A 14499-nucleotide genomic window follows, 5' to 3' on the forward strand; every position below is an offset into this window, starting at 1 on the left:
GCTCACCAAGCTCAGTGCAGAACGTCAAAAATCTAAACGCCGAGGAGTGGAGTCTGGAATATCCGGAAGCTGCAAAAGCCATCACCGACGGTCACTATATGGACGATTATCTGGACAGCCTGCACACAGAGAATGAAACCGTTCAACTCGCACAAGAAGTAAAAGCGCTACACGCCAAGGCTGGGTTTGAACTTCGAAACTGGCTCTCAAACTCAGAGGCGGTTCTTCGACGGGTCGGGGAACCCGGTACGCAGATGCCAAAAAACTTTTTTGATGACAAGGTAAACGGCAGCGAAAGAGTGTTGGGAATGATCTGGGTGCCAAGAGAAGACGTTTTCACCTTTAAGGGCAAGTTCCAAGGCGCACTCCTACCTCTGATCAGCGGCCAAGTCGTCCCCACCAAACGAGAGGCGCTACGACTGGTGATGAGCATTTTCGATCCCCACGGCCTCGTGGCAAATATTGTTGTCCATGGAAAAGTCTTGCTACAAGATATGTGGAGAGAAAAAATCGGCTGGGACGAAAAGATTTCGTCGGAACTGTTCGATAAATGGCAACGGTGGGTCAAAGAGGTTCGTAATCTTGACAAGGTCAAGATCCCCAGGTGCTACTTTTCGGGCTACTCTGCTAAAAGCTTGAAAACACTTGAAATGCACACCTTCGTCGATGCCAGCGAGACAGCCTGCGCCGCCACCGTCTATTTTCGGATCGTTGACCGTAGCCAGGTGCGTTGTATTCTGGTGACCGCAAAGACCAAAGTGGCACCCCTGAAAGCCCTCACCGTACCCCGTCTGGAGATACAAGCTGGTGTTCTTGGGACAAGGTTGATGAGAGCAGTGGAGGAGCACCACTCCTTGAACATTCGCAGTCGTACCATTCACACTGACTCGTCTACTGCGCTCTCCTGGATACAATCAGACCAACGAAGATACTCGCGTTTCGTCGCGTTTCGGGTTAGCGAGATTCTCAACGACAGCGAGATAAGTGAATGGCGATGGGTTCCTTCTCGCATGAATGTAGCAGATGACGCGACAAAATGGGGAACTGGACCGAACCTCAGCGGCAACGGTAGGTGGTTCCGCGGCCCAGCGTTCCTGTATGAAGCAGAGGGGGATTGGCCATGCGCACCGCTACCTCCTCCTAACACCCAAGAAGAACAACGCGCCAGCTTCCTGCATCATCGGGTGTCGTTGGGACCAATGATCAAGTACGAAAGGTTCTCCGACTGGCGGAAACTACTCAAGGCGATGGCGTACGTTTTACGATTCGTGAAAAGGTGCAGAACGAAATGTGTGGTGGAGAACCGCGGTATCGTTTCCCGAGAAGAACTTCAACAAGCTGAATTAGTTGTCCTGAAAGCGGTCCAGTTGGAAGTATATCCCGACGAAGTCGTCACCCTGGAGCGCGACGATCCAAACTTGCAAGTGGAGAAAAGCAGCCAAATCTGGAAGCTGACACCTTTCATCGATGAGTTCGGCCTGTTGAGAATGGATGGACGCGTTGGAGCTGCTTCGGTACCCTACGATGCGAAATACCCGATCATCCTGCCCAAATCACATCACGTTACGGAGCTGTTACTGACACGATATCACCAACGATTCGGCCACGGAAATGGGGAAACCGTTGTCAATGAAGTCCGGCAGAAATTCTGCATCTCAAATTTACGTAGCATGGTTCAAAAGACGGCAAGAAAGTGTCAGTGGTGCAAAGTGTACAAGGCATCCCCGTCGGCACCTCGCATGGCTCCTCTACCGGTGGCTCGACTAACCTCTCACGTCCGCCCTTTCACATTTGCTGGCGTCGATCTTTGCGGACCCTTCCTAATTCGACACGGCCGTAGTTTGGTGAAGCGATGGGTCATGCTATTTACTTGTCTGACTGTGCGAGCCGTTCACCTGGAAATAGTGTACACTTTGTCCGCCGAGTCGTGCAAGCTGGGTTTCCGACGGTTCATCGCCCTACGGGGTTCCCCTCAAGAAATATACAGCGATTGCGGAACTAACTTTCAAGGACTGAGCAATGAACTGAAGGCGGAAATTGCAGCGATCGATCAAGAACTTGCGACAACATTTACGAACACCAACACGAAGTGGCACTTCAACCCCCCAGCAGCGCCCCATATGGGTGGCGTGTGGGAACGCATGGTGCGTTCGGTAAAGACGGCTTTGTCCACTATTTCTACTTGCAGGAACCCAGATGGCGAAACATTCGAGACGTTTCTAGCGGAGGCGATGGCCATCGTCAATTCCAGGCCGTTGACACACGTTCCGCTTCAAGCTGTTGACGAAGAGGCCTTAACCCCCAACCACTTTTTGATGCTCAGCTCGACCGGCGTTTCGCAACCAACTCAACCAACCACAGATTTACAATCGTCATTGAGGTCAAACTGGAATCATCTTCAGTTCCTGCTGGACCACTACTGGGCGAGATGGATCAAGGAATATCTCCCGGCTATCAACCAACGTCGAAAGTGGTTTGCTGAGTCGAGACCGATATCCGTTGGAGACTTGGTCATGGTCGTGAACGAAGGAATCCGTAACAGCTGGACCAGAGGAAGGGTGGTGGCAGTGCTTCCTGGAAAAGACGGTAGGATTCGCAGCGCGAGAGTTCAGACATCGGCTGGAGTGCTGACACGCCCGGTGGTTCGATTGGCATTGCTCGAGGTACGAAATGGAGGTACAGCTGGACCAGGTGACCAGCAATACGGGTCGGGGATTGTTGCTGAAGCAGATGACCATACGAGCAAGCCCCCCGGTGAGCTAGATCGTTCGTTGATCTCTCCCCCGGGCCAGAACGTGTCAGCGCTGATGACACAACCGAAGAAAGGAGAAACTGTCAAGAATTAGGAGCACGGCAAGTCATTCCCGTTCAGTGAGACTAGAGTGCGGTTTAGAAATTGTTAAATTGATGCCTATTAAAGCGACCTGTACTGGTCGACTTGGTAAGAATTTGAGCTAGATTAGGAACCTTTAAATAGTCTAATATTGTTGTCCTAATAGCTTCTTTAGCCACCCCCCACAAAGATTAATTCGAAGAATTGCGGCTTTAGAACATAGAACACAACTGTAAGTAGTTTAAAAACTAATTAGTCCAAAAATCGACTGAAATTGAACTCCTACAGGCATTTCCCACAATTAAATAAACTGTGCCACACAGTGAACCCTACACAAGATCAAGGACTAAATATGTAAGTTCACCAACATAATCATTTGAACTCAAACTTTAATAAATCTTGATAGCTTTTAGCTAATTCCGTCAAAAGCGAGTTTGCTTAAAAGAGTCCGAACAGATCTGGGTTCACACCTGTTGCAACACTATCCTTTACGGATTGTTGTTCACAACTTTGTAGCCAAGAACTTTGGCGCCTCCTTCGCCACAGATTTCGGTCTCGTTACGTGAATTACCACGCACCGTTGGGCACGTGTCTGCGGGTTCCGGCAGATCCGGTAGCTTGAGCCCGCTGAGAACCCTTCATTAAATCCGTGTGTGCGCATTATGAACCCTTCAACGCTAAATGAAGCGTATCAAGCTTCCATTCTTGTGGAATTGTGGTTGCAGAAAATGTTGTGTCATCTTTTCCGGTAAACATTGCTTAGCTTTGGGAATTTCTTGGGAAATAGTTTGTAATAATTTGACTGTTTAAAGGAAAAGAACCGATGATCTCGATTGGACATTCCCTACCAAACTCAGACGTCCCAAACTCGATCAAACTGCCTCGAATTGGACGGAACTTCCCAGCCGTTTATCTGCGGCAAAAAAATCCACTTGACTGCTTAATCACCATGCCGATTGGTCATTTCACGTGATGTTTATAGCACTTTTTTTTGCTGTTGTTGTTACTTAAGCTCTCTTGAAAGACGCGACACCGGCTCCGATGTGGGATGGCCTGCCAGCAATGTGACGCTGCACTTATCAACCGGTGTAAATCAGTGCGAAAAATTCCGGCGCGGGACAGGGTCGGCACAAGTCACTGAAAAGACTCGAACCTTCCCAAGCGACGAACCCGTCAAATAGTTGCGGGGATTTGCGTTCGGCTTCGTCTGGGCGGCGGGCAGTACATACTGAGGGTGTAAGTTTCATTTAATTTTTCAAACTGTTTTTTTTTTCTAACAAACGCGTTTTGCTATAAACTGTTTTCGGCTTTGAACTTTCAGCATGTTGTGAAATTCGATTTTCACTGTGCCGGTTTTAATTTCGGGTGGCGCCTCGGGGCTGAATCTGATAAGGCGCAAGACTCGTCTGAATTTGTTTTGATTGGGTGATAAAGCTTGCGAAATACACGTAAAAAGTGGGTAAAGCTCAAGAATACTAATTTAGTTGAAGTCAACAACTGAAGATTTTTTTTGTTGTTAAACATTAAAGATATTTTTAAGCCCGAGATCAAACGCTTCTTCGTGGTACACCTTTTAGTCCAAAGTCCTGAAGAGATGGATAATCCGAAAGTGGCGTTAATTACACTGCAAAACCACCGGCCGGCTGGGAACTCCCCAAGAGTCCAAAGAGCCCAGCCCGCAGCAGCGTCCAACGGTCATGTGACGTGCGGCCCCAAAACCAGTTTTGCGATTCGCACAGTCCAACGCAGTAATGCACACCCGCGATCAACATGATGTTGAAGGAACCAAAAAAAACATGTTAGCCGGGGGGTTTCTAGAGCCAAGTGACTCATCGTAAGCTATTTTTACAAAGATAATGAAAAAATCTTTTAGATTTGACCAATTCTATTCTGAATTTAAAAATGTTGTAAATATATTCAATTGGCTGAAACAAGTCATGGAACAAGCCTTGATGTTTCCTCTACACTGAAATTCAATTTCAGTTGATAAATATTCAGATCAAATTCAAATGTCTACGCAATAATAACCTTAAAATATCCCCGTCATAACTCGAGTTAAATTTCCTCAATTAAATTGATAAATGGAAAGGTTATTTCAACCGCAAAAAAAACAAACACTCACTAAACGACATTCTAGAGAAGGCTTCCCACGTGCAAATCTAAACCCGATGCTCTCCATCTGTTAGTTTAGTGACTGACCGTATAGTTAATTTCCACTCCACGCACTGCGAACCCCGTCGAGCGAGTGTCAAAACAATTTGACTCATTCATTGAAACTCATTGACAAGGAAAAGTACTACTGTGGAAAAATTTCTCCTTGCGCGTTTCATTGATAAACGCGTGGTTACTAATTCAGTTTAACTTTCAGCAAAGTCACACCGTAACCCGCGCGGCAACAATTATTATAATTTGACGTAATTTAGTACCCAATTATGCCAGGGAAAAACGGAAAACCGACGAATGGGAAAAGCTTTGAGAACATTCGATCCTTTGCCTTAAATGAATGGCGAGCTCAATGGTGAATGAAAATGAATCTGGCGATCGATATCGCAGCGGGCTGATTATGAAACTTTTGTTTTCCGTTAACATTTGTGAACGATCTTTGTACACATGTGAAGCACGCGATTTTTCTCTGAATGGCGTTGTTTACTGGAAAGATTGTTGAGAAAAAAAAGCATGGTTGTTAAGGTTGAGTTTGTTTTGATCGATATTTCAAGCATTTGTTTTAAATTTGAGTTTACGTTGAACTAAACTCCTACCAAAACAAAACTCTTCAACACAACAAAATTATTTTATCATTTTTTTTATTATTTTACAACAAATCTAATTTTTGGATTTTTTCTTCTAATCTTTCTTGCTTAAAATGGTAATATTTTAATCTTAAGGCATTCCAATTTTAAATTTTAAAAGTTTCTCATCTTTAAATCATTACATTTCTTATCCTCGAATTTCAAGATCTCAAATCTTCTTATCGTCAATTCTCAATTTTTCAAATCATCAAATATTAAAATCTTCAAATCTTCAAATCTTCAAATCTTCAAATCTTCAAATCTTCAAATCTTCAAATCTTCAAATCTTCAAATCTTCAAATCTTCAAATCTTCAAATCTTCAAATCTTCAAATCTTCAAATCTTCAAATCTTCAAATTTTCAAATCTTCAAATCTTCAAATCTTCAAATCTTCAAATCTTCAAATCTTCAAATCTTCAAATCTTCAAATCTTCAAATCTTCAAATCTTCAAATCTTCAAATCTTCAAATCTTCAAATCTTCAAATCTTCAAATCTTCAAATCTTCAAATCTTCAAATCATCAAATATTAAAATCTTCAAATCTTCAAATCTTCAAATCTTCAAATCTTCAAATCTTCAAATCTTCAAATCTTCAAATCTTCAAATCTTCAAATCTTCAAATCTTCAAATCTTCAAATCTTCAAATCTTCAAATCTTCAAATCTTCAAATCTTCAAATCTTCAAATCTTCAAATCTTCAAATCTTCAAATCTTCAAATCTTCAAATCTTCAAATCTTCAAATCTTCAAATCTTCAAATCTTCAAATCTTCAAATCTTCAAATCTTCAAATCTTCAAATCTTCAAATCTTCAAATCTTCAAATCTTCAAATCTTCAAATCTTCAAATCTTCAAATCTTCAAATCTTCAAATCTTCAAATCTTCAAATCTTCAAATCTTCAAATCTTCAAATCTTCAAATCTTCAAATCTTCAAATCTTCAAATCTTCAAATCTTCAAATCTTCAAATCTTCAAATTTTCAAATCTTCAAATTTTCAAATCTTCAAATCTTCTTTTTCGAAGCCTCGAGTATCCGATGTTTCGATTATCCGAAGATTTGTATGGGGCTCTGGATAATCAAATCATCAAAAAAAAAAACGTTACTTAATCCACCTTTAGGTGGTTGGTGCCTTCCTCATATTCATAAAGTCAATACATTCAGTAAAAATAGCAACATTCCCCCTTAACATGTTTAACAAATCAACTTTATTACTGATTTCTTTTGATATGGTTCGCAGACCATCAATATTTCTGGCTCATCGGCAAGGTCTGATAAAAAAAAAACCTATCCAACGATAGTTCGCATGGAAGATTCAGACAATATTTACATCACAATATCTGAAATCAACCCTCTAAAAAGTGTATAAATAACACTTAAGTGCCAATAACTTTTAATAGGGTTGTCAGATCCTTGATGTTTTAAGCTCATTTGAAAGCTCTTTCGATTATCTAACTAACGATGTGTCGCATGATGGACCCGGACATCATTTTCATTGAAATATCTGAGATCCGGCCTCCAAAAAGTGTATAAATAACACTTAAGTGCTAATAACTTTTGATAGGGTTATCAGATCTTCAATGTTTTGGGCTCATTGGAAAGGTCTTTTTAATACCTTTCTGAAAATGTATAACATGACAGGGTTTCTTACAAAAACCACCCTTTTTACAATCTTCCGGACATACGCCAAAATCGTTTTTTTAGCATAACTTTTGAAGTACTTTGGGAGTCTCGTGGCGCAGGGGTAGCGGCTTCGGCTGCCGATCCCGATGATGCTATGAGACGCGGGTTCGATTCCCGCCTTATCCACTGAGCTTCTATCGGATGGTGAAGTAAAACGTCGGTCCCGGTTTCTCCTGTCTCGTCAGAGGCGCTGGAGCAGAAATCCCACGTTAGAGGAAGGCCATGCCCCGGGGGGCGTAGTGCCAATAGTTTCGTTTTTTTTTTTTTGAAGTACTTTACTAAACTTCATAATTTTCAATAGGGACTTATGGTACCCCAAAACGAATCGAATGAGACCAAAACGGTCCAAATCGGTTAAGCCAGTGCTGAGATAATCGAGTGCATATTTTTTGGTGCACAGACCCACATCCCTACACACACACACACACACACACACAGACATTTGCTCAGAATTTGATTCTGAGTCGATACACCCAAAGTTAAAGAACGAGGGGATTGTCCTCACGAAAAGAAACGTGAGGAAAGTGCTATATTGCAAGAGTATAGTCCTCTCGCGTGTTCATTCGTTCATTGGAACAGTTCATCCTATGTGTGGCTTATATGGACAAAAGACCGCCACGTAGTCACCGAACCATGGTGACCCATACGGCAAAGGCACGGTTCAATATGCCGAAGGTCTTGGGTTCGAGTCTCGGTACCGGTACTTTTTTTTTTATAGATGAACTTTTTTGGAAAATGAACCATGAGTAAAGTACTCTCGGTAATGTCGGGATTTATCCTCTCAGTCCGCACACAGTACCATTTTACTACCGAATCGTGCTCTTTATCCTCTTGCATGCCGATGCCCAGTTCTGGGTGTAGGTATACGTGAAGGTGGGTCTACGAGGTCAAATTAAGAAGTTCATTTTTCGAGTGATTTTATAGCCTTTCCTCAGTAAGGTGAGGAAGGCAAAACGTATTTTTTTTATTTTATGCATTTACCATCAAATTTGAGTTAAGCGAATCAATTTTGGTCATATTCGAATAGTTGATTGCCTATTTAATTCAAAAAAAGCATTTTTTTTTTCAATGTTTCATCACTGTTATTTTGGGATTTAAAAATTCAAATCAAAGCTGAAAAAAATCAAAATCACGTAGTTAACAAAAACATTTTTTTGTGATTCAAATGTTCGAAGTTTCGATATACTTCTTTTTTGAACTCAACTCATTAAATTTGTAAATCTTTAAATTTCAAGTCTTGAAATCGCTAAATTCACAAATTAGTTTTCAAAATTGCAAATCATCAAATCTTCAACTTATTTTAATTTTAAAATTAAAAATCAACAAATATATATTTTTTTTATTTTAAATATTCAAATCTTCTAATTTTGCTGCCTGGAATGGTGACGGAAATATGTTTTTCAATGTATTTGAGTAAAATTTGACGCCCAATTTGATGGCGAGCTCAAAATCTCAAAAACACGTAAACGTATACGCATACATGCGAAAAAAAAAATACAAAAATAGTTTTATAACCGCTGCCATTTTTCGTTACTCGACTGTGGAAAATCGTGGGACATTTATTTAATAGAGAAATTTATTATACTTTATTCATCTGGTTCAGGGAAATTTTTTAATCGTTTTTCGTGTTAGAACTTCACCTTTTTTCTGACTTGGAAGTTATTTTTTTTTATTTACCAATTTTCTACAACATTCATAAAAAGGGTGAATATTATAATGTTAAAAAAAACTCTTTTTCAGTGAAACAAAAAAAAATCACTTCTTAACTTCTTATTTTGATTTAGCTAAACTTTGTGAGAACCTTTCCAATGACAAAAAGAGAGATTTTGTTGTCATTGGCTCCAATTGGCTCCACCCGGGCAGACGGTAATAACAAAATTCATGTCATTTCAATAACAAATACTGTTAAAATAACAGAAAGTGTTATGGAATCTTCTTGAAAAATCAATTTTTGCATAAGGATTTAATAACAGTTTATGTTATCATTACAAAATTTGTTATTAGTCTGATATTGGTTGAAAGCCAAAACAACTTTGGAATAACATTTTTTGCTATGGAAGAATATCTCCAACTGTTATTGGGATGATCGGATTAGTTGTTAAAACAACAAAGATTTGTTCGTAGAATCATTAAAAATGTTATTAGTCTGTTATTACAATAACAATCCAATAACAAAAAAAATCATAACGACGAATATCAAATCTTATTATAAATAACATAAAATGTTATTTGCCTAGTATTTTCAAATATCAAAAAATGTTATTCCCAAGTTATTTCCGTCTGCTCGGGCATACAATTTTGGCAACCTTCCATACAAAAATGACACGCAAATTTGTACACCCAAAGTTAAAGAACGAGGGGATAGTCCTCACGAAAAGAAACGTGAGGAAAGTGCTATATTGCGAGAGTATAATCCTCTCGCGTGTTCATTCGTTCATTGGAACAGTTCATCCTATGAGTGGCTTATATGGACAAACGACCGCCACTTAGTTACCGAACCATGGTGGCCCATACGGCAAAGGCACGGTTCAATATGCCGAAGGTCTTGGGTTCGAGTCCCGGTACCAGTACTTTTTTTTATAGATGAACTTTTTTGGAAAATGAACCATGAGTAAAGTACTCGCGTTAATTTCGGGATTTATCCTCTCAGTCCGCACTCAGTACCATTTTACTACCGAATCGTGCTCTTTATCCTCTCGTATGCCGATGCCAAGTTCTGGGTGTATAAATCCGTTAAAATTGTTGTATCTTTGGCAAAGTAGGAACTTTATTAGGACTTTTCAGAAAGAACCGGTACGTGGAATTTGAAGTCAATTTGAAAATTCTTTTTTTTCATGAAAAAATAATTATTAAAATCCGTATTTTTTAGCAATTTTGAGTCATAGAGAAGCACGGACAGCCGAGTTATGTTTTTTTAATCGAGTTTAAAGCTGTCTAAGTGTTTTTTTAATAGTATGCATTTCATAAAAAATAAACTGTTTTATTTGGTTTCAAATTTAAAAAATCAAGTGATTGAAAAATTAGGACAATTTTGTGAAATAAGCCAAAAACATTGCATAATATTTTTCGATGCTGCTCCCAAGTTGCATCATACGAAATAATCTCACGTCGACAAAGTCCACCACACAAAAGTAGCCAACAAGTGTGGCGGTCAATTTTGCACTTGAACTCATCAACCCGTCGTTGGTTGATTCCCTCTCATTGATCATTGATATTCATAGAGCCATCCCTAATTACGCTGATTACTCAACAGCAGCACCAGCACTAGCAGTGTTGCCAAACAACAGCTCGCCGAACGTGTACGCGCATCCTCCTCGTCAAGACACCTAAAGAGTGGTCTCAAGAGTGACTTGTCTGACACATTTTAAATTTGGTCACAACAAGTGCTCGATATCACGTATCGCCACGCTGGAATGACTTTTATTCACGTTTTAACCAGCTCAATGTCAAACCATGTTGTGTAGTTAGTATGTAGACTAAAAACTCCGGCACACAGGTGACTGACCTGGCGTGATTTTTTTTCGTGTGTGTATGTGTGTGTGTGTGTGTTGTTTAGTTAAGCTGAACCGTAATTAAGCTGTTGAACTCGGTCAACCTCCAAACTCTGCAGCTCTGCTGCTACATTTCCGGTTAAAGTGCGCGCGACGACGACTTGGCTATTTGCACGTCGCTGGATTTGACGACGTCCAAGTCGGACTTGGTAGCGCGGAATCGGTTGCACCTGTTTTTTTTTGTTTATCAACTCCGCCGGGTGGAAAAATGGCTCACCTCGCGAGAACTGCGCACTCGCGCAGGTCGAGAATGCTAATGTCCTGGACCAGATGATATCCCGGTCGAGATGCTGGGAACAGGTGCAGCAGCAGCAAGCACAATCAGAAGTTGATCTATTTAAATTTCAATTAGGCCGGTGAAGCACTTCGACTTGTAGATTTTAAATTGAACGCGGTGCACGCAATTTCGAGCTGATTTTATTTTTTTCTATGAAATGAATGTAAATACGGTTGATGAGGTTATGTAAAACTTTTGAAAAATAATCACAATCTGTTATCAACCCAAATCGCTTCAAACACGTGCTAGGGTTCAGGTTATGGGTGGGACAAAACTCGCTGAAAGTGGGTCAATATATTTTCTAGTTTCACGTACAAATCTGTCTGATTGTAGCACTCGAAACAAGTGGATAATTGGACGCCAAATTATTGTTGCGAGGTCAGTTTGGCGTGCCGTTCAGCAAATTCAGCGTAGGTTAGCTTGAATTAACTTTTAGATACGTTTAAAAGCACAAATCCTTAATTTTTCTCAGGGGCCATCCATAAATCACGTGGATACTTTTTTGGAAATCTCATAAACCTACCAACCCCCTCCTCCCCGAGTAGACGGAAATAACTTGGGAATAACATTTTTTGATATTTGAAAATACTAGGCCAATAACATTTTACGTTATTTATAACAAGATTTGTTATTCGTCGTTATGATTTTTTTGTTATTGGAATGTTATTGTAATAACAGACTAATAACATTTTTAGTTATTCTTCGAACAAATCTTTGTTATTAATTTTGTTATTTTAACAACTAATCCGATCATCCCAATAACAGTTGGAGTTATTCTTCCATAACAAAAAAAGTTATTCCAAAGTTGTTTTGGCTTTCAACCAATACCAGACCAATAACAAATTTTGTTATGATAACATAAACCGTTATCAAACCATTATGCAGAAATAGATTTTTCAGGAAGATTCCATAACACTTTTTGTTATTTTAACAGAATTTGTTATTGAAATGGCATGAATTTTGTTATTACCGTCTGCCCGGGTCCCCCGTTCGTGGACAACTTTCCATACCCGAACAGACGGTAATAACTAAATTCATGCCATTTCAATAACAACTACTGTTAAAATAACAGAAAGTGTTATGGAATAATCTTGAAAAATCCATTTTTGCATAAGAGTTCAATAACAGTTTATGTTATCATAACAAAATTTGTTATTGGTCTGATATTGGTTAAAAGCCAAAACAACTTTGGAATAACATTTTTTATTATGGAAGAATAACTCCAAACGTTATTGGGATGATCGGATTAGTTGTTAAAATAACAAAAAATAATAACAAAGATTTGTTCGAAAAATAACGTAAAATGTTATTAGTCTGTTATTACAATAACAATCCAATAACAAAAAAATCATAACGGCGAATAACAAATCTTGTTATAAATAACATAAAATGTTATTGGCCTAGTATTTTCTAATAACAAAGAATGTTATTCCCAAGTTATTTCCGTCTGCTCGGGTACTAAAAAAAAACTTTTTTGTATAGAGCGCGGACAATAAGGTCAAGGGAGGATAAAAATTACAAGCCGAGAAACCAATATTCAAAAAAAAATTGTTGTAAAATCCTACACAAGTTATAAAAAATCCCTGATTCAGCCAAAATAAAATTGGTTTATGAAAAACTATACATAAAATTTTCACAATTATTAAAAATATACCATAACATAATATATCAACCAATTAATAATAACTGTAGTGTAACTTGTGTAATCCATGTAATTGAATGTCGTTTGTAGTGTTAATGTTGTAGTTAAGCATGAATCCCTTAATCGGAAATTTTCCACTGGGATTCATTAGCTAATAAATGTGTCACGTCCTCCACACACCTTTCTTGTTTTGTAAACCGCGCTTTGAATAAAAATGTAAACGTCTCAGCCCTGTTAAAATTAGTTTATTTGTTTATGTGCTGCATATTAGAGGGCTGTTGACAGTAAGGACCCGCATAAAAGAGAACTTTAAAAAAACTTTTTGTTAAATGGTTTTCTCACCATTTCAGAGATCATAACCACTATTTAAAAAATGGTAAGAAAACCTTAAAAATACCATATCGGAAATGGTACCCAACCATTTTTCATAAAGTTCGACCATCTGAGATGAGGGTGGTTAGCAACGGTAACCTTAAAAATCTACGAACAACGTTTCGTCAGATTACCATTTGTGTAATGGTAAAAATAATGTTAATTTTCGCGTGGAAGCGACCTTTTTCCTCCGGTTTTTACTGTTTCAGAAATGGTTTTTAAATGGTATTTTAAGGTTTTTCTTACAATTTTTAACCTTGCTGCTACTGTTTTACAAATGGTTCGTAAATGGTTTTTTAGGGTTTTTCTTGCTATTTTTACCGAGCGCTACTATTATAGAAATAGTTTTCATATAGTTATTTAAGGTTAATTCTATAATTTTCTCCCGGTTCCACTATTTGAGAAATAGTTTTCAAATGGTTTTTAATAGTTTTTCTAGCATGTTTTACCTACCTAATTTCTACAGAATTGTTCACTTTTTGACGGATGGTTCACAACAATAATATTAAAACTTTTTTGGCTTTAATTCTAGTTGATTGCCGATTCTGTTCGGTTGATCATACTGCCAAAGTCGTCCAAACCTGAAAAAAAATAAGAAAAAAAAAATCACAAAGTATCGAGTAGAATGTAACATTCAAATACGTGTACTTATCTGATGATTCAAATGATTTCCTTGATTAATGCCAATCGTGCGTTCGCTTCGATTTTGTTTTGTCGGTCGGCTGCCGCCGAATCCTCCAGCACCAGCTGTTCCGTTGTTTCAAGTTCTCCACGGCGCTGAAATGATCAACAAGAAAAATGAAAACAAAGTCTGGTAAATCAAATGATTTGTTTGAAAATTATACCTGCGCACAAAACGTAGACAACAACCAGCCGCACAAACGTTTCACTTCAGACTGTTTTTGCCTGCGCCAGCCTGCAACGAGTGCAGGTAACGAGCATAGCGAGAGAAATGAAACGAGAGAGCGCGCAAAGCAGAGTAATAATATTCTGCCTGGTGCGCTCTTTCGTTTCTCTTCTCTCGCTACGCTCGTTACCTGCTCTCGCAAATATGCCGTGAATCCAAATTTATCAACTGTTGAAAAATGTTTCGAAATAAAGTAACAATTATCACAAACATGATATGCTTAAAATTGAATCGTCAACGAAACTCAAAGGAATTGTAGCGCATCAAAAGGAACCGACATTTTCGAGCCTTTTTGTTCTTGAGCTCCTTCGTTTGTTTTCTCTTTTTGTTGGTTTAGATTCTGTCAATTAAAATTGGTAAACTTCGGATTGGCTTTCTTTGGCAGCTCAAATGTGGGTAAAATCCAGGGCCAAGTAAGCCAAATGATGTCCACATAATTTGGTACTACTG

At 39.0% G+C, this 14499-nt stretch overlaps 2 protein-coding genes across 4 annotated transcripts in view; both read left to right on the top strand.

The window, feature by feature from the left end:
• The window catches only part of LOC120412867 (tyrosine 3-monooxygenase), a 55378-nt gene that overhangs the window by 17260 nt on the left and 23619 nt on the right, over window positions 1-14499 (top strand). The window lies entirely within an intron of this gene.
• LOC120412868 (uncharacterized) lies at window positions 1591-3286 on the top strand. The gene is made up of 2 exons (XM_052710826.1): window positions 1591-2941; window positions 3000-3286. The coding sequence occupies exon 1, from the start codon at window positions 1671-1673 to the stop codon at window positions 2844-2846; it is 1176 nt and encodes a 391-aa protein (XP_052566786.1). The 5' UTR covers window positions 1591-1670; the 3' UTR covers window positions 2847-2941; window positions 3000-3286.

The sequence above is a fragment of the Culex pipiens genome, chromosome 3 (genome assembly GCF_016801865.2).
Source record: "Culex pipiens pallens isolate TS chromosome 3, TS_CPP_V2, whole genome shotgun sequence".
NCBI lineage: Eukaryota > Metazoa > Arthropoda > Insecta > Diptera > Culicidae > Culex > Culex pipiens.

Excerpts from the sequence above, each read along its gene's own strand:
- LOC120412868 (XM_052710826.1), top strand. The coding sequence starts at position 1,671 with ATGGTTCAAAAGACGGCAAGAAAGTGTCAGTGGTGCAAAGTGTACAAG.